The sequence below is a fragment of the Hydra vulgaris genome, chromosome 10 (assembly GCF_038396675.1).
Source record: "Hydra vulgaris chromosome 10, alternate assembly HydraT2T_AEP".
NCBI lineage: Eukaryota > Metazoa > Cnidaria > Hydrozoa > Anthoathecata > Hydridae > Hydra > Hydra vulgaris.
In genome coordinates, this window is record NC_088929.1 from 43,447,501 (window position 1) to 43,467,500 (window position 20,000).

Consider the following 20,000-nt stretch of genomic DNA (forward strand, 5'->3'; position numbering starts at 1 on the left):
TATTATAATGGGCACTGCTCTAAAGAGCTAGCATCTTTTGTGCCATTTACTAAAATTCTTTTTCTTGTTACTCGTCATTTAAATAAATCATTTTATTGTGGCTGTTCTTTGCTTAAAAAAATCTTTTTTGTTTTTTTCTTTGTTTTTTTCTTTTAACATAATTTTTATCATTAAAAAATTCATCTTTTCTCTTCCTTAATAAACCCTTCCAGTAACTTCCAACTTTAAAAGTGGTTGCTTGCAACCTTGTTGGAAGTGAAGATGTTAAAAAAAAAAAAAAAGTATTTAATGACTTGGTGTTTCATTGGTTTTTGTTTTTTCATTACTTTTATAAATTGCAAAGTTTATTGTTCAATTATTATTATAATATAGAGTATCTTGTGTGGTAAGATAATGGAAGTTAACTTAGAGTTAACCTTACTTTGTATGATTTTATTTCTCTAATCGCTAATTAACTTGGATTTGTTTCATTGTATTTCAAAGTCATAGGTCTGTAAAGCAATTTGTATTTACTAAAATTTGGATGATTTATGTGAACACCCAATTTTAAAAAGCATTTTTTTTTTATATATTTGTTATTTACACACTAATATGTATGTGTTTTTTATCTAAAAAAAGTGAAAGGCCTTGCTTAATTAATTCCTTTGTTTTTAAAAGATAACTTGTTCTATAACTGTAAAGAGGAACACAAAACATGAACATTGTAAACATGTTTTAATAAACATCTTCTATTTTGTTACAATAACTTATTTCTTATAATAATTGCATTCTATTGTCAGTTTAAATAAACCTTCATCATAGACTCTAACAATAAAGTCTAACAATGAGAGATCATATATAATAACAATACAATACAAAAATACAATACAATATAAAAATTGATGACAATTTTTTATTATAAATTTAATATTTAAATTTCTTTAAATAAAAAAAATAATAAAATATGTTTACGATTAGAGTTAATGATGTGGGAACTGAATTTGATTCATAAAAAGTCATTGTACAGTTAAAAAAAATAATTTTCATCTTGAAACTAATGCACTAAGCAAAAATCTGAATTTTTGAGGCATATAAGTATAAATGAACAAAATTTTAAATTTTTTACTCATATTAAGTTGTTATGATGCAAAATTACAATCCTTACAAACTCTTTAAAAAATTTATTTAAAATAAAAATTTAATAAGAAGAACTTACCAACACAGCTTGCATTATTTACACCTAAAATCCAACCAGATTGACATATACAATTGTAAGTTCCATTTAAGTTAATGCAAACACTGTTTTTCCAATTGCATGGTGAATTTAAGCTAGTGCATTCATTAATGTCTAAATATAAAATTTTAAAAAACACTTTAACATTAAAAAAAGTAAATATTATACTGCAATTTATATAGAGGATGGTAATTAGTATGTTGACCGCAAAAATAAAGAACTTTTAAGAAAATAAGATAAAAAAAGCTACACAAATTTCATCAGAAATTTTTCTAGATAGTCACAGAATTTTATTTTTGTCAAAAAATTTTTTACACATTTTTTTCATTGGTAATTATTTTTCACAGAGCAGAATTTTTTTATTTTTACCAGCAGTACCCACAAAAAATTTATAGACCCCAAATTTTTCACTTATAGTCAGCCCCCATTCACATGAGTAAAAATCTTTCCACACCATACTAATTTTTAGGCTTAATAAGAAACAGTAGAATAAAGTCGAAGCCTGCGACTGCATCTATAACAAGAAATACAACTATATCAAGTTATCCCATCCCTACTGTTCGAGTAATATTTATTTGTACACCAATGATGTTGTTGAATTTGAGCCCACTTAATTGCTGATTGGAGCAGCTCTTGAAGTCAAAAGTAAGAAATTGCTGCACCCCACTATAAAGCCCATTCTTGATATTCAACACATTGGTTTTGGTAAAACAATAACAATATAAAAAATGATTTGGCTTAAATAGTTTAGCTACTTAATCTGATTTATTAGTCTTGAACAAGTCATCACATGACGAACCCCTTGACGCGCCATAGAGCGTGATGATATTTATGGACAACCTTAAACTAAATTGGTCATTTTTAATTTATATTAATTAGTTACTATTTTACAAAAATACAATCTTTATAAACTCTCAATAAAAAATAATTTTAATATTAATAATATATTATAATATTGAAAACTAAAATTAGTTAAAAAAAAAACAAACTTACCAACGCAGCTGGCATTATTTATATCTAAATTCCAACCAGACTGACATGTACAATTGTAGGTTCCATTTAGGTTTATGCAAACACCATTTGCCCAATTGCATGGTGGATTAGAACTGATACATTCATTTATGTCTAAATATATAATAATTTTACTAATAAGAAACTATTTGATATATTATTTCATATATTATATAATAGTGTGGCTAAAAAAAAAACTTTTTATAAAATCTTATATTAATACAATTTTAAATTTATTTTATGTGTTAAAATAACACTGAACTTCAAAATTTATTAAAATATTATCATTTTAAATTTTAGTGCATAAAAGCTTAAAATTTCTTTAAAAAAATAAAGTTCTTTTTATTTCTTAAAGTTTGATAAAAATCCTTACACTGGTTAGTATTTAATAAAATGTAAATATAACTTTAATATATAGTAGAAGTTATACATATTCGTTACAACAGAAGTAAAAACAATTAACACAATACAAAATGTAGATTGTCAAATTATATATAGCTTTTGTAAAGCTCATAATGCAACTTCCAAGAGAAATGGAGCTGTTGGAACTCAAGACCATAACAAAGCCTGCTATAAACATGGAGTGTAGACCAATTTTATCTGGCAAGTTGTTCCATCTACTGGCAATAAAGTTGTTCAAAAAATTTTTTTTAAAATTGAACTATTGCTGTATTTTTCCCAGGAAAGCCACTCTTTGTGATTAGTTCTTAATAAATTTTACTAGGAGGAAAATGCTAATTAACTATGTCAATGTTTCTCACAATTTTAAATTTTTGAGGCAAACGACTCTTGATGTGAGGCCAAGTTTTGCACATCCGGACTGTTGGCTAAAATTTTTCAGTTCGTATAGTATCTTTGTGGCTCTGTGCTGTATTTTCTCAATAACTTACCTGTCTTTCACTGATGAAGTTCCAAGCTGAAATTGTAAATTCAAGTAGAGGACAGACATTGGTGGAGTATAATTGTTTCTACAGAAAAGTATGAATTTGGAAGGTATATTTTAGAATACCAAGCATTTATCTGTGAGAAAATGACACTGCCTACATTTAGCAATATGAAATTATCAAATGAAAAGAGTTTCAGGAGAGTGACCTGAGAGGCAAATGTTACACTGATGACAGTTAAGTTGGTTTGACAATCAAAGAATGGAAGATTGTCACCAGATAGCTCTTAGTTGAAAACTGCTTGAAATTGACTGTTAAGTGAGTTTGCTATTGTGAAATTACAAGAGCCTCAACTTTCAGATCTAAATTACTACAGAGCACATATTATTTATGTATAAAAAAAAGCATTTTTAACTGCGCATGTCATTGGTGTTAACAATTTGGTTAAAGGAAACAACAAAATTGGTGTTAACAAGTTTGAAGAAATAACCACAATTAGAGAATCTATGTTGATTTTGTTAGCACAATCAGAAGAGTTACAAATGTAGATCAAAATCAAGAGTGTTTGCCAATGGGCAATGGCCATGTGTGAAAGATAGGACTGTGATGATTTGATCTAGATGAAGGTCTGGAACAAGATACAAAATCTATGAATCTAACTAATTTGGTTAAAGGAAACAACAAAATTAAAAGTCCAAGTCTCTGGAAAATAGAAATTTATGAGTAGTTAAGTTAATGGTGCTGAAGGAGACTTAACTAGGATGATGCTGAAAGCAACTAAAATGCCTCAGCTGCTAACTTCTTAAGCTGTAATGCCTTTTATTGATGTTGAATGTTTGGGTTGTGTCAACACATTGATTTTTTTGCTGCAAATGGCAAAATAAAAGCGCTTTTGATTATATATTTTAAAACAGTTATGAATTTTCTGGTTTAAACTTTCACGTTATATAGATTTGAAGAAAAATAAAATTCAATTCAGTATAACTTACCAACGCATTTGTCATTACTTTTACTTAAAACCCAACCAGGCAAACATGTACAATTGTATGTTCCATTTAGGTTTATGCAAACACTGTTTGTCCAATTGCATGGTGGACTTAAACTGCTGCATTCATTAATGTCTTAAAAAAATTTCAAAATAATTCTCCTCAGTAATGAAAAATGAGTTCGACAACAATTTGCCAACCTTAATCTTTTAAAGGTCGGCAAATGTATATATATATATATATATATATATATATATATATATATATATATATATATATATATATATATATATATATATATATATATATATATATATATATATATATATATATATATATATATATTTATATATATATTTATATATATTTCAAATAATCATCAGTAGTGTTCAAATAATCATCAATAGAGCACTACTGATGATTATTTTTTGGTAATTATATTGTTTTTAATAAAGACATTGTGAGAAAAAAGATTTAATGTATTTTTTATTTGTTTCACTGTTTTGACATTTTTGAATTTTTATATATATATATATATAATTAGTAAAAAACACTTATCTAACTTTTATCTTCGACTTGAAGTTTCACCATTGCTGGATCATCAGGAAGAGAACTCTTCCTGATGATCCAGCAATGGTGAAACTTCAAGTCGAAGATAAAAGTTAGATAAGTGTTTTTTACTAATTAATTATTGCTCTGTTCTTTAAGAACATTGAGCGCTCTATTTGTAAAATACACTAACATAATTTACATATATATATATAAATATATATATATATATATAAATATGTATATATATATATATATATATATATATATATATATATATATATATATATATATATATAAACATATATACATAAACATTTATACATATATACATATATATATATATAAACATATATACATAAACATTTATACATATATACATATATATATATATATAAACATATATACATAAACATTTATACATATATACATATATATATATATATATATATATATATATATGTATATATATATATATATATACATATATATATATATATATATATATATATGTATATATATATATATATACATATATATATACATATATATATATACATATATATATATATATATATATATATATATATATATATATATATATATATATATATATATATATATATACATATATATATATATATATGTATAGATATATATATACATATATATACATATATATAGTCCTGCTAAAAAATACAGGTGCTTTCCTGAAACCAGTCACGAATTTGAGGCTTCAAATGGTTAATAAGCAATTCAATGTACTTTTCTGCATTCATTGTCCCTTGTACAATCTGCAGACTTGTCTTTTGAGCGATATTACAGCAAACACCATGTTCTTCATAGGAAAATTTACTGTTTGATGAAGTAATTCTTCCCTGAACTTCTCTCCTGGTCTTCTTCATACAGTGTAAACTTTGTAATCTGTTACTTGTAGGTAAACTCATCTGAAAAGGATGATAGACTCATCTGAAAAGATGACTTTTGAATGGTCCTCATCTTTTCGAATTTTCCTGTCTGTCTCTGTAGTAAATGACTTAGGTTGAAATTTAACTGGGCCAGGACCAGGTTTGATAAAAAACAGCTTGGGATGGACTGGGGCCGGGTTTGTGATCTGAGCTGCATAAACTTATTTATTTATCACCTGAATCACAAAATGCAGGACAGTTTTATAAATTGTAAGGGACATAGGCAATATGTTGTAATGGACCTCTTCCAGGATCAGTGAAATTAAGCAACCTTAGGCCACGGCCTCGTTAATCTAGGCAACATAATGTATTAAAATTTTGGTCAAATTGCTAAGAAAAGCAAGATGTTTTTCATTATAAAAGCTAAATTCTTATGTAAACTGTTGCTTTGTTTGGATTTATTATAATAGATCTCGTAAGGGATCAGTAATACAGCATTATGGGTATAGTGAAGACTTTCTACCAATTACTCAAAATAAACTGCAAGAACATTTTGTTTGTATGGCAGAATTTAAATACATAATTGATCAGGATATGAAACTTTGGCATTAAAGTGTTAGCATGCCCCAATATAAAACTTAATTTATGTTCTAAAATTTGAAGAAAAAGTTTTCTATAAATAGTAAAATTCCAGATTTTGCAGCATTTTATAACAGCTATATTATTTTAACTTAATTTTCTGTACTTAAAGAAATAGAATTTGGTATACAGCAAAAATTACTTTTTGCAATATTCCCAGATTCAATAGTCACAACTTACTACATCTTGTTTTCAGTAAAAAGGTTCAAAATTCAATTGGTCAAACAAAACCTTCGAAAGGTGCTAAAAAACCTATGCAAAATTTAGTCTGAACAATATTTTAAAAGAATAGTTTAATCGCGTTTTAGAATGAAGACAGGCATGTGCATATCTGTAAACAGATATGCACAAGCCTGTCTTCAGTTAGTTAAACATTTTAATTTATTAAAACCTCGATAAAAATGTTATACTGGAGTTTAAATAAAATAATTAAGTTATCAGCTGACCATGTAATTATTAAAAAGGAACAACTTTGATTGGAAATGAACATAAGAGAAATGCTAACAATTACAAATTGTTAGACTTGCCAGGATTAAGAAACTTTGAAAGAAATAAGGTACTGAACAATTTTTAAACAAATGGGTAGTGTTTGAAGATTTTAAGCCCTTACTTTAATGCTAAACTTTTCCATACTGATCAATCATGTATCTAAATTCTGCCATAAAAAAAAAAAAAGGTCTTGAAATTTATTTTAAGCATTTTTTTTTTTTTTTTTTGTAGTTATTTTACATACTCCCAGAAATCCTTACAGTCTTATCACAGAGCACCGCGGGAGAGCATTTAACAGGAAGTTCATGTCTCCTTCCGTACCAATGTCGCTTGTTGGGCTAGAGCTGGCGTCAAACCTAGGACCTCTAGGTTCTGAGCCAGAACTCTAACCACTGCGTCACAGCTGCTCATTTGATAAAAAGTCTTTATTATTTCTTCTACGCTGCAGCACTGATCCATTGCAAAGTCTATCAAAATGAATCCAAACATGGAAATAATTTACAAAGGAGTAAAGCTCTTATTATAAAAAACACCTTGTTTTTTCTTTATCCTAGGTGAAAAAATAGCTCTGACTGAATGTAATAAATTTTGGTCAATTATCAAGAAAAACAAGATGTTTTTTATTATAAGTGCTAAACTCGTAAATAAATTGTTTCCATGTTTGGATTCATTTTTATAGACATTTTTATTAGACGGATCAGGGTAACTTGATTTCACTGATCCTGGGAGGAAGTCCAATAAAACGTATTGCCTATGTCCCTTACAACTTTTAAAATGTTATTGCCAATGTAATAAAACAAAATACCTTTTGCATTTTTCATTTCTTGAACATTTTCTGTAAACTTTTAACTGAAATTAAAAGTAAATTTTTGAAAATAAACATGGGGGACAAAAAATGGCACAAAACAGTTGCAAAAAAAGCTCAACTATAAAAAAGGCGCACAATAGTACAAAAAGTGTCATAAATACTCAATAGAAGTTTTTTGATTTGGTGGACTATATACGTAGTGATAAGTAAACTATACTCTTTCAGAAAACGTTGAAATTTTTTTGGACACAATTCAAAAAGCCTTAACTTAGTTAAGCCTAACCGCGCCTCTTACCGAACCTCCTGGATCCAAGCAGGTATTTAAGCTCTTATTCCTTTTCATCAGTTTTAAGTCAAACTTTCAACTGCACATTTTTCACCTTCTTGTGCAGTTGTTATGTTAAACCATTATCATTTTTTTTAATCTATTTTACAAAAACATCTCTATTGAGAACAAATATCTTTTTATTAAAGAAGTCAATTTAAAAAGGATTTGTCCCATGAAAAGCTCCTTTATTCTCAGTTTACTAAATTTTGTATCTCAGATGTTAGGTTCTAAAAACTCGGAAAATCTTCAACAGTGTCATTAACTAAAGTATGTCTATTCATGGGTGCGATCTTATTACTTCTCCTCAAAATAAAGCAGAGTTATTTGCAAAGAAAAAAAACTTTTTCCCTAAAATGACTGTTGAATCACATAGCCATATTCTTCCTGCCATTCCAGTTAAAAGATTAACCTATTGTTATCATCCAAATCACTTCGGCTTTAGATGCTAAAATCCATTCTCAATTAAACATTTTTACTGGTTGTGGTTTACAAATTATTTCTATCATAGTCTTATAAAAGTGCTCTGCAGAACTCTCTTTAAATTTTTGCTAAACTATTAATAAGTGCTAAATAAAGTTTCAATTTTTAAAAACTCTAGGAAGCAAATTGGCTTCTCCAACTCTGGGATTAATGGATTATTAAATAATGGGATTAATGGGATTATTAAATAATGTCTTTCTAGCAACAGTATTTATCTCCTCAAAAACCTCCACTCTTCATTTTCAGTAACTTTAAGGTACCACAAGTTAACTTAAAAAAAGTGGAATGAAGAATAGTAACTTTAAGAGTTACTGGAAAGATATTGAGAATGAGAATGGTTACAATAATGTAAATACATTACTGTAACCATTACAATAACAATTACAATAAATGAGAATGGTTACAACTGCAATGTTCTATCTATGCTACTGTATTGTTTCTTATCTACAATAATAATCTTTCTGATAATATTGCATATAAAGTGGCTCTATTTGCTGACAACCTAATTTTATACTCTTGCCTTGACAAAAAGTCTACACTTTTTGATTTCCTAGAATAAGCAGCCAATTTTAATTCTGATCAATAATCTGTAACAGCTTGGGACTTGCAATGGTGTGCAATTTTAACCCAAAAAAACTCTTTTAAAAACAACTATCATTATATTGTCAGCATTTCTATAAGCAAATAACGACCCTCTTACTCTCAGTCAAAGTCCAAAAGCACTCTGAAAAAGTATTTTGACCTTCTTTATTTGCCAAACTTGAGCTACTCTATCATTGTTGTATAGTTACATCTCTTTCTTTTTTCTACAAATAATATCATGGTTGCTGCTCAAACGAGGTATCATCCAAAGTTTAATCAACCACAACTCATTGTTGCTTGGCTTGTCATTCAGCAAAGTGGCATCCTTTTACTGTATCTATCCCTTTATGCAATAAAATTTTTTATTTATCTAGATTTTTTCTTTACACATCAGCAAAACATTTAAACTTTCACCAATTTTCATTCATTTTTACCTTACTCATACAACCTACAACTTTTTAAATCTTCAGTTTACCGTTTCCATGTTTTTTAACCCTTTCTTTTGTTTTCTAGTAACTTATAACTTTATAGCGGTTGATTGTATCTTTGTCAGAAGTGAATTAGTTTTAAAATATATACACAAATGCCCGCGCTCTACTCAACACCCAGGTAAGTCAGTTTATACTGGCAAAACAAAGCTTGTGCAAACATACATATATTTTTTTTAAAAACAACAAAATTTAATGTTTTGTAGGTTAAGTTGTAATTAGTTTACATAAACTAAAATAGTAAAAAACATCTAACACATTTAAGATAAGATATCGCTTTAATAAATATTACATAAATACGCATCAATTAAAAAAAAAGAAACAAAATGATTACTAATTGTTACATTTTTGTGAGCGTCTTTAAGGTAAAAAAGTTTGTAAAAGATTTTTTTAAATGTTATGACATTTTTAAAAAAACTTTTTAAAAAAAGTCCAAATGACCAGAGTAAGATTTTCATTAAAAAACATATTAAAAGCTATTTAAATTTTATATTTTTAATTAAAAAACACACAATGTTTTTATAGTTGCATATTTTGTGTATGTCTTATAACTTAGTATACAAAATACAGCTTAATCAAAGTGAAAATAAAAGATAAAGTATAAAATATGGCTTAATCAAAGTGAAAATGAAAGATAAACTTAGATAAAGATACAGGTTATTTAAAACTTAAATTAAATCTTTTTTAATAAACAGTTATAAAAATGCGTAGATTTAAAATTGTATTATAAAAGTATCAAACTCCTTTGTTTAAGTTTTAATTACAAAATTTTTTCTTATAATAACTTTAAATTGTTTTGAAAAAACACTTTTAAAAGTATCTTACTCATTCATTCAACTACAAAAATCTTTTCTTATAAATACTTGCACTCTCGCTTGAAGGAATTTCAGTGCAACTTTTAAACTTTTCAAATTGAAACAAAAATGTTTTAAAATAAAGAGTTACGAAAGAACTTTTTAATTATAAAAATAAACGCAACACAAAATAATATTTATAAAAGTAATAAACTGTTTCAACAAAAAAGCAAAAAAATTATTAAAATAGAGTTTTATCAAATGCAACATTCTATTTAAAAAATTTTCTAAAATGTTACCATTCTTGAATAAATAAATTTCAGAAAAACAACCCTTAGTGGTGATTGTTTTCTTGATGTATTTATGATATGATACAAAACATTACAATGTAAAACTCAAAAAACAACTAAAACCTCATCAATATATGCTAGTATTCATATGTACTAATTTATAAATGTATAAAGTTTTATAAATTTTTTTCTAGCCCCAACAATGAACCCCTGCTATATATTATAATTTTGTCAGGGCCAGGGCTGTAAAAAGTCTAACAGTTGGGATGGAGGCTGGTGCTGGGACCTCAGTCACTAGGTCAATGGAGATGTTTTAGTTTAAGGACCTATTTTTTAATCCTCTTAGCCTCAAGTTCCTTGCCTGTATCATGTGTGTTCTTCATTCTAAACACATGATATTGATACTTACTTTTTTTTTTTGCTGCATCCTTATGGCTCATTTATGTGTTTTTCAGTAAAACTTGAAATGTTTCTATTTTTGGGGGGCTCAGATCACTTGTTTTCAAATCACTTGTTTTCATCATATAGTTTAGAAAAAGCAAATATTCTCAAAAATATCAATTTTTAGGTAACAAATGAAAAATCAAGATGAAAGTGAATTCATACTGGATCGATAAATTTCAAAAACAATATTTTCATTTCTGATTACTAATAATTTGGTCAGTACTGTATATATATTAGTGCTTTAGGTACTATAAATAATATTTTTTGAAAAAAGAAATTACAAAAAAGATTAAAAGAAAATATATTTGTACAAAAAAGCAAAACTTACCAACACAGTTAGTATTATTTTTGCCCAATATCCACCCAGACTGGCATGTACAATTGTAGGTTCCATTTAGGTTTATGCAAACACCATTTGTCCAATTACATGGTGGATATAAGCTGGTACACTCATTTATATCTAAATAAACGTTTTTTAAATTGAAATAAAAAAGCATTTAAAAACTGATAAAATAAATATTTCACTTTATATATCTAAAAGATGAAGGGTGCAAAACAAATAATTTTACAAATCAATTTTTTTTTTCATTGACTTTAGTTATTCTTCAAATATGACAAAAGTATATTCCATACGAGTACATTCCATACAAAGTATATTCCATACAGAAACAAGTAAGACATTTTTAAAAGTAGAAAATGGAATTAGGAGTAAGATAATGGAAAGCAGAGAACAGAGAAACAATCTTAGCAGATGCTAACTTTGCAACCGACTGTTTCCATGAAAGATGAGTAGTGAACATTAATCCAAGAAAACATAAAGAAGAGGACTCACTGGTTGCCAATCATTAATATAGGAATGTTGATAGCCTTGCAATAGTTGTTTGCAGTAAAGAAATTTTTTTGAAGTTAAAATTCACAGTTATAACAATATTTGAATAAAAAATCTAATGCTGGTTTCAAATAATATTAGAATTAATTGTAATGGTTTAAAACCTTTATGCAAATTAGTGACATTTTTCAATTTAAAAACACACTTGACTAATTTTGACATGGGGAAAAGAATAACTATATGATTGTTTTTCTAATATACAACTATTTGGTTAGGGTTATATATATACTACTATTTTGGTTATTCAAAATTATATAATCAAAATGAGCTATGTCTTAGGTGAAATAATAATTTACAATTTCAATAAATCTAAAGAGAATTTTCAATTCTATTTTATTAAAGTTAAAAATACATTATAGTTGCTTTCATTTTTTGAAACTTTAATCCTATGATATGAAATGAAAAATTCTATGATATGAAAAATAAAAACACAAGATTTTTTTAAATGCTACTTGTTAAAATTTTTAGAAATATTGGAAATAAAAATGTTAGTTTCTAAAGATTTAAAGATGATTAAGAGAAAAGAATGAACACACCTTTTACATTCGTCAACATGTTTACAAATGTAAAAAAATAACTTTTAAAGAAATTTTAAAAATAAAAACATTTTTTCAAAAGTGTATCTAGATTACTACTATATTTTTGAAATATAAAAAATAGTTAATTTAATATTTATTTAGTCCTAAAAATGATTTTTTTTTCAAATACATAAATTAACTGAGTGATAAGCTTTATCAAATATATAACATGCATAAAACTATTCTTTTAAACGTCATTATTAATAATCAAATTAATAATTTTTCGACTAAAATCTTCTGCTGGTGTTCAAGAAAATCTAAAATGAGAAAGAAAATAAAAAAGGAAATTTTAAGATTAGATAAATGTTGTTTTTCTTTGATATATAATACCTTTGATTGATATAGCAAACACTTCTTTTGACTAATTTTTACAACTTACTGTACAAATAATGAGAAAACACACTCATCATTTTTATTGCACTTATCCAATTAACAAGGAGCAAAAACATACTTAAAACTTACCAACACAGCTAGCATTATTTTTCCCTAAAGTCAAGCCAGACTGACATGAACAATTATAGCTTCCAATTAGGTTTACACAGATACTGTTTGTCCAATTACATGGCGGATTTAAACTGGTGCATTCATTGATGTCTAAATTTTTTTTTTCAACTTCAGAAAAACATCATTTAAAACTCAGCTTTTAATATAAAAAGCTAATAGATAATAATCATGATTGGCTGAAAAAAAAAGTTGTAACTTCTAAACAAAGTTTTTTTTCATGAGAGGAAAATTTTTTGAGAGGACGTTTTAAAGCTTTACTTTTTTGGTGTTGTTGTTGTTGCTATTTTTTTGTTTTTGTGTAACGGGTTGCAGCCTTAACACATTTTGAATAAAAAAAAATTCATTTACTTTACTTTTGTTTAAAAAGGAAAAAAATGCTTTAAAAACCTTAATAAATCTACTTTTTTCAAATTCTAAAAACTTGTTCTTTTATGTCACTTAAAACCTTTTCATTTTCTAACAACGCATTTTTTTATCAATATCTATATAAATTAATAAAAACACACAACTTTTAAAATAAATTTATATAATTTTAAACAATTTTTATAAGTTTACATATATATATATATATATATATATATATATATATATATATATATATATATATATATATATATATATATATATATATATACTATATATATATATATATATATATATATATATATATATATATATATATATATATATATATATATATATATATATATATATATATATATATATATATATATGTATATAAACCATCAAATGGGGTAATATGGCCATTAGGGATATGACTTTTTAATTTTTTTTCAAATAAAATGTTTCCTGTATCATAAATCGATGAACTTTTACCTAAAATCATGAAAAAAGGCCCAAATAGCTTTCTGCAACAAAAAAAGGTCACCCCCAAAATAAAAATTTGATTTACCATTTTTATACATTCATTTTTGACCGATGTTTTAATCTTAAGCTTAATTCTCAGCTTAATTCTATTTATTTCATTATTTTGTTATGAATTTATAAATATAACGCCACACGTTACCATGGCAACAAAACGGCCGTGTGCCGGCAAATACTTGGAATTGTTATGTGATGACGTCATTGTGTTACCACGGTGATATAGACGACTGTAACAGACTGTAGAAGATTATAGAACTTAGTAGAACATTCTGGAAGCTCTAAATAATTATATAAGCGAGCTGCTGTCAGAGCTCAGTGTTGATAATGTGAATAGTTCTATGAAGTACTCTGCGTGTAACTGAGCTAATAAGGAACTACTGTAGCGAACTAAAGACGCTGTAAGTGTACGAAGTATAAGTAGTTGTAGCATTATCGTTAGGATACGGACTGGATTATCGAACTGTTATCAACATTGACTGGATTATCGAACTATAATTGGATTACTATACAGTTAAAGTATTTTATTAATTAAACGACTTTATTAAACGGATATTTACGCTCAGCTATCCGTAAAGTCGTAACAATATTATATGATGTCTCACAAGAAAAGTCATACCACAGTAACAAAGAACAAGAAGACTTGGACTAAAAATTTGGTGAGATTTCAAGAGTCACACAGAAGAAGAGGAAGCGTGGCTGTAGAAGAACATTCACTCGATGAAAAATCCAGAATACCACTTCAATTGCAGATCGTAGGAAGATACCAGTTTCTCGGAGCATATGTTAAAGGAAGAAAAGAACGAATAGACCAAATTTCTAAGGAAATTACAAAATTGTGGGACAATAAACTGAATTTTCCACGTGTGTCTGATCAAGTGATAAGAGCAAAGCTTATGAAGGTGCTGAAGGTCTATGATGAATGTGTCAAGCGTGCAAAATATGATGTTCTCAATGCATTATTTGACATCACGAAAGTGAATGGCCAGTGGTTATCCTCGGAAGATAAACGTCTATACCACCTACAAAAAGAAAGTAAAGGACAGGTGGGGTACTCAACAGGACAAGTGGCAAGTAAAGAAACCATTCACCCTTCCAAGAGAAGGAAAGTCCAGTCTGGAACAGCAATACCTTCCACATCACAAGTCCTGTCTACCACAGACAGTGGTACTGAATCTGAAAACTGCAAAAGTAAGAGTGAAGATGATGAAGACGACGACGGTGATAAAGACGATGATGAGGACACTCAGAAAAAAACTAGAAAGCACTACAAAAGTAAATTTGCTGTAAGTATGGTTACATCAAGTGGAGTTTCCACAAAGAAAGCTGCTAAAATATGCAATGTATTATCACAACAAGGTATTGATATTCCAACTCCAAGTCAATCAGCAATTTACAAGTCCATATTCAAAGAGGCAGGTAAATTAAAAAAAGAAATGATACAACAACTTAAAATGGAACAGTGGTCCTTACACTTTGACGGCAAACAAATAGATGATAAGGAATATCAGGTAGTTGTACTTCAGAATGAAAGAACTGACGTGAAACTTGATGCACTGCGTTTAAAAGATGGCAAAGCTGAAACTGTTGCTGAAAAAATTGCCAAACTTATTGATGAATACAATTTGTGGAATTCAATTAAGATGATCATTACTGATACAACAAACGTCAATACTGGGAAGAGAAATGGAGTTGTTGTGAAGTTGCAACGTATGTTTAAATTAAAGGGTGTCACAATACCACAATTTATCGGTTGTCAGCATCACGTACTAGACAGGATTCTCCGTCTGGTGATGGACGAAGAACTTGGGGGTGATACCAAATCTCCAAACATTGAATACCCATTTGTGTCTGAACTGTTGAATAAGTATGATGAACTGAAGGATAAGTTTGTGAATGGAACTGTAGAAATTCTTGATAAATCAGGGTGGAGAGACGATATGAAGTTTTTGTACCATTTAACAAGAGTGTTTAGGTTCTATGAAGAACAAAGAAACTTCCCTCTGATTCACTTTCAGAACATTCCTAATATGAGCAATGCCAGATGGAACTCAAGAGCCATTCTCGCCATTCTGGCGTTCATTCTTATGCCTGAAGCGAGAAAGAATTTGGAGAAGGTTTGCAGGTTCATTTCATATGAGTGGGCAGAACATTGGTTTAGAAGTCAAAAGTACAATGACAATGACTTCAAGAATTTATCTGATGTATTGAAGCCTTACAAAAAGGCATTGCAGTCATTCAAAAATCACTGGAAGAAAGAGCCATCCGTCATCGACATACCACGAAGTAATCAGATAGCTGAACGTGCAATCAAGGTGATGCAAGACCTGTATGCTTCCTGCAGAAAGAAAGACAAACTGCAACTTCGATTCATTCTAAGTAATAAGCGCTAGACTCTTTATGAGACGTGAGCATCATGTGACCCATGTACTAAACACAGTAGACCTATAGACACAGACAGTTATGTATATTGTTGTACTAGACGCTTTGATACTGTTAATTTTGTAATACTTGTATAATTATATATCACATAATGTTTTTTGTTATATCACAGTACATGTTGCATAAATAAATAAAATAACAACAGGAGTATGACTCTTACAACATCTTCAGCCTTTAATATTCATTTACTGTACAAAAGTGTACCTATTGAAAATTCGATTTTTTGGTTTTGGGGTGACCTTTTTTCAAAATATGTCAAAATGAAACATCTATTCGTTCTTTTTACATAAAAGTTCATTGAATTACGATACAGGCCTAGTAGGTTGCAAAAAAGTCATATCCCTAATGGCCATATTTAGACTTTTTTTCTCAATAATTTGCTTAATACAAAAGCTATAAACTCTTTTATTTTATTCAGAAATTACTCCTACAAGATGCACATTATATGTGAAAATCAACAAGCTTTAAAACTTTAACCGCAACTTATTAATCAAAAATATTTTTGAAAAATTCAAAAATGAGGTTGATTGGCTTAACAAAATTACACTTAACAAAAAAACCTAATTTAAATAACAAAACATTTAAATACATGTTTAAGAAATTAATGAAAGTTACTAAAATAAATTCAAATTTAAATAAAGTAATATATGGTAACAAATTACCATATTTTTATTACTTTAATTAAATATGAATTTTCAGAAAAAGAAAAAAAAAAACAAAGAATAATGAAAAAAAACATTGCTGCCCCATCCCAAACCTAAAGTCAATGTAACAGCACTACGCTGTGAGTCAGGCTATTTTTCAGTTGATATATGTACTGAAGACCCTGGCATTTCAGTGTGACGTCAGACTGCTAACCTAAACTAGCTGTATAAGATATATATATATATATATATATATATATATATATATATATATATATATATATATATCATATATATATATATATATATATATATATATATATATATTATATATATATATATATATATATATATATATATATATATATATATATATATATTTATATATTTATATATATATATATATATATATATATATATATATATATATATATATATATATATATATATATATGTATATATTATATATATATATATATATATATATATATATATATATATATATATATATATATATATATATATATATATATATATATATATATGTATATATTGTCAGATAGAGTAGTAAACCCACCATGGGGCAATATAGCCAGTAAAGCATATTTATTAGTTGTCCGCTAAAATCTGGTGAAGTTTTAATGATGTAATGTCCCACTCTACATACCTTTTTAGCCGACTGGTAACCTGGTATTATAATGTTTCTACAAAAAAATTAATATATATATATACAATACGCATACACTACGGTCTGTGCAAATGTATTTATAACACATTGTTTAGGATGTTGAATGCTAGATCTTCTTGATTCATTGCATGAACCTTGCTTGTGTCTTTTAAAACTCAATTGGTTCTTAGGGTGTCATGTAGTCAGATTTCTAATAATCTAGCAACATACTTTTTGATCATCAATACGGTTTCAGTCTTTCATTCTACTGCTGATTTGTTAACAGCAAAAACCAATAGGTTTTATAGCGCATTAGATAGTAGAGAGGTTAGGGCTGTGGCTCTGAACATTTATATAGCCTTTGATAAAGTTTGGCATGCTAGTCTTCTCCATTACCTCTCTTCCTTTATTATAACAGGTAACATCTTTATGATATTAAGTCATTCTTTACCAATTATAGTATTAAAATCGCTCTCGATAGACAGCACTCTTCTTTATATCCTATGACTTCAGGGGTTCCTTAAGGGTCTATCCTTGACCCTATACTTTTTATACATTAACAATCTCCCAAGAATTCTCTTATCGAAAGTATTATATAGCTGATGATATAACCATTTATTCTTGTCTTGATAAGAAGTCAAAGTCTTGATAAGAAGCCAGAACTCTCTGATTGCTTAAATAGGTCATTTGAGCTCTCACGTCTGCTACAGCATGGGGCTCATTGTGGCTGGTGAACTTGTCCTCCATTGAAACTCAATTTCTTTTTTGTCAAATTTTTTTTCAGCAAACCATTATCACTATAATCTTGATCTTTCTATATTTATGAAGAGTACCATACTCCATGGGTCATCTATCCTTACTCTTCTAGGATTAACTCTTACTTCCTATCTCATTTGGAAACAATACATGAAATCTATTGCAAAGTTAGCATCTGCTAAGGTTACATCTGTTTATTTTACTTGCCACTTTCTTACTCAGGATTCTATTCTTTACCTCTATTATTCTAAAACCCATCCTTGTATGGAGAACTGTTGCCAAATCTGAGGAGAATCTTTAAATGATGCCTTTTCACTTTTAGACAAGGTGCAAAAATGAATAGTTAAACATATTATTGTACAATTTTATATTCAATATTTAATATTTAGTTAAACATAGTTAGACCTGCCCTTGCAATCCACCTTCAACCATTATCTCATCATTGTAATGTCACTTCTCTTTTTCTTTTCTATAAATCTATAATAGGCACTACTCTAAAGAGCTGCATCTTTTGTGCCATCTACTAAAATTCACTCTAGTATTATTGGTAATTCAATCAAGTCTCATCCTTTAACCTTTAAATGTGACTCTTCTTAAGTGCTGTAAAAATTCTTATTTGTCTAGTTGCTTGAACATATACTTTTATATATATATAAATATATATATATATATATATAATATATATACATATATGTATATATACATATATATATATATATATGTATGTATATATATATATATATATATATATATATATATATATATATATATATATATATATATATATATATATATATACATATATATATATATATATATATATATACAGTATCAGACAAAACATGGTGGACAAACTCAAGTTTAGAACAAAAGTTGATCAAAAACTAAAAAGAACTAGTATAACAATTGTACATATTAATTTTTAAATAGTTTATTATGTTCTTATCAAAATTTAAAACGTTTGAATCATACTAAGAATTACAAAAAAAATTTATAACACATTTTTCTCAACAAACTACATTTTTCCAAATTTCACCAAAACAAGGTGGACAAATCAAAAAAAGCTTTTTTTATAAGATTTCATTGTCTTTATTCAATTTATCGTATTCTTTTGTTTTCACTTTTATCATAACATTACTCTAAAATAATAAAATAGATTTTGGAACGTCTGGCCAATTATTTTTTAAATTAAACTAAAAATAGATTTGACTTGTGATATATGGCGTAAATTGCAACTTAAAATGGCTTACGACAAAATAGGAAGTGTTTTACGAGAAAATATTATTAAAGGTTTTAAAAGCGGAAAACATAAAGCTGAAATTTGTAGAAAATATAATATAGCTAAATCAACTGTAAGCAAAACTGTCAAAGCATTTGGATCTTGTGACTGCTATAAAACAAACCATCGGAGCGGACGTCCAAGAAAAATATCACAAAGACTAGATCGAATAATTGTTAAAGAGCTTAAAAAAGATCCATTTTTGTCATCCACAAAATAAACCGAAAAACTTGAACTACAAATCTCTAATCGCACTGTGTGGCAAAAAGCTAACGAAGCAAAATTGTTTTCTCGAATGCCTGCCAAGAAACCACTAACTTCTTTTAAAAATAGAAAGCTAAGACTTGCGTTTGCCAAAGCACACCAAAATTGGACTGTAGACCAGTGGATAAACATTTTAGTGATGAATCAAAATATAACTTTTTTGGAAGCGACAACAAGAAGCGAGTCTCGAGACCAAAGAACA

The 20,000-nt window shown here is 27.5% G+C and overlaps 1 protein-coding gene across 3 annotated transcripts in view; it reads right to left on the reverse strand.

The window, feature by feature from the left end:
- LOC136085987 (fibrillin-2-like) overlaps positions 1-20,000 on the reverse strand; it is a 144,757-nt gene that overhangs the window by 70,965 nt on the left and 53,792 nt on the right. For 2 of the 3 annotated variants that reach the window (XM_065808083.1, XM_065808085.1), the window contains exons 7-11: positions 12,823-12,954; positions 11,222-11,353; positions 4,098-4,229; positions 2,207-2,338; positions 1,196-1,327 (exon numbers count right to left, since the gene is read on the reverse strand). In XM_065808083.1, coding sequence (XP_065664155.1) covers positions 1,196-1,327; positions 2,207-2,338; positions 4,098-4,229; positions 11,222-11,353; positions 12,823-12,954 — 660 coding nt within the window. The remainder of the gene's footprint in view (positions 1-1,195; positions 1,328-2,206; positions 2,339-4,097; positions 4,230-11,221; positions 11,354-12,822; positions 12,955-20,000) is intronic. The other variant, XM_065808084.1, reaches the window with a different exon arrangement.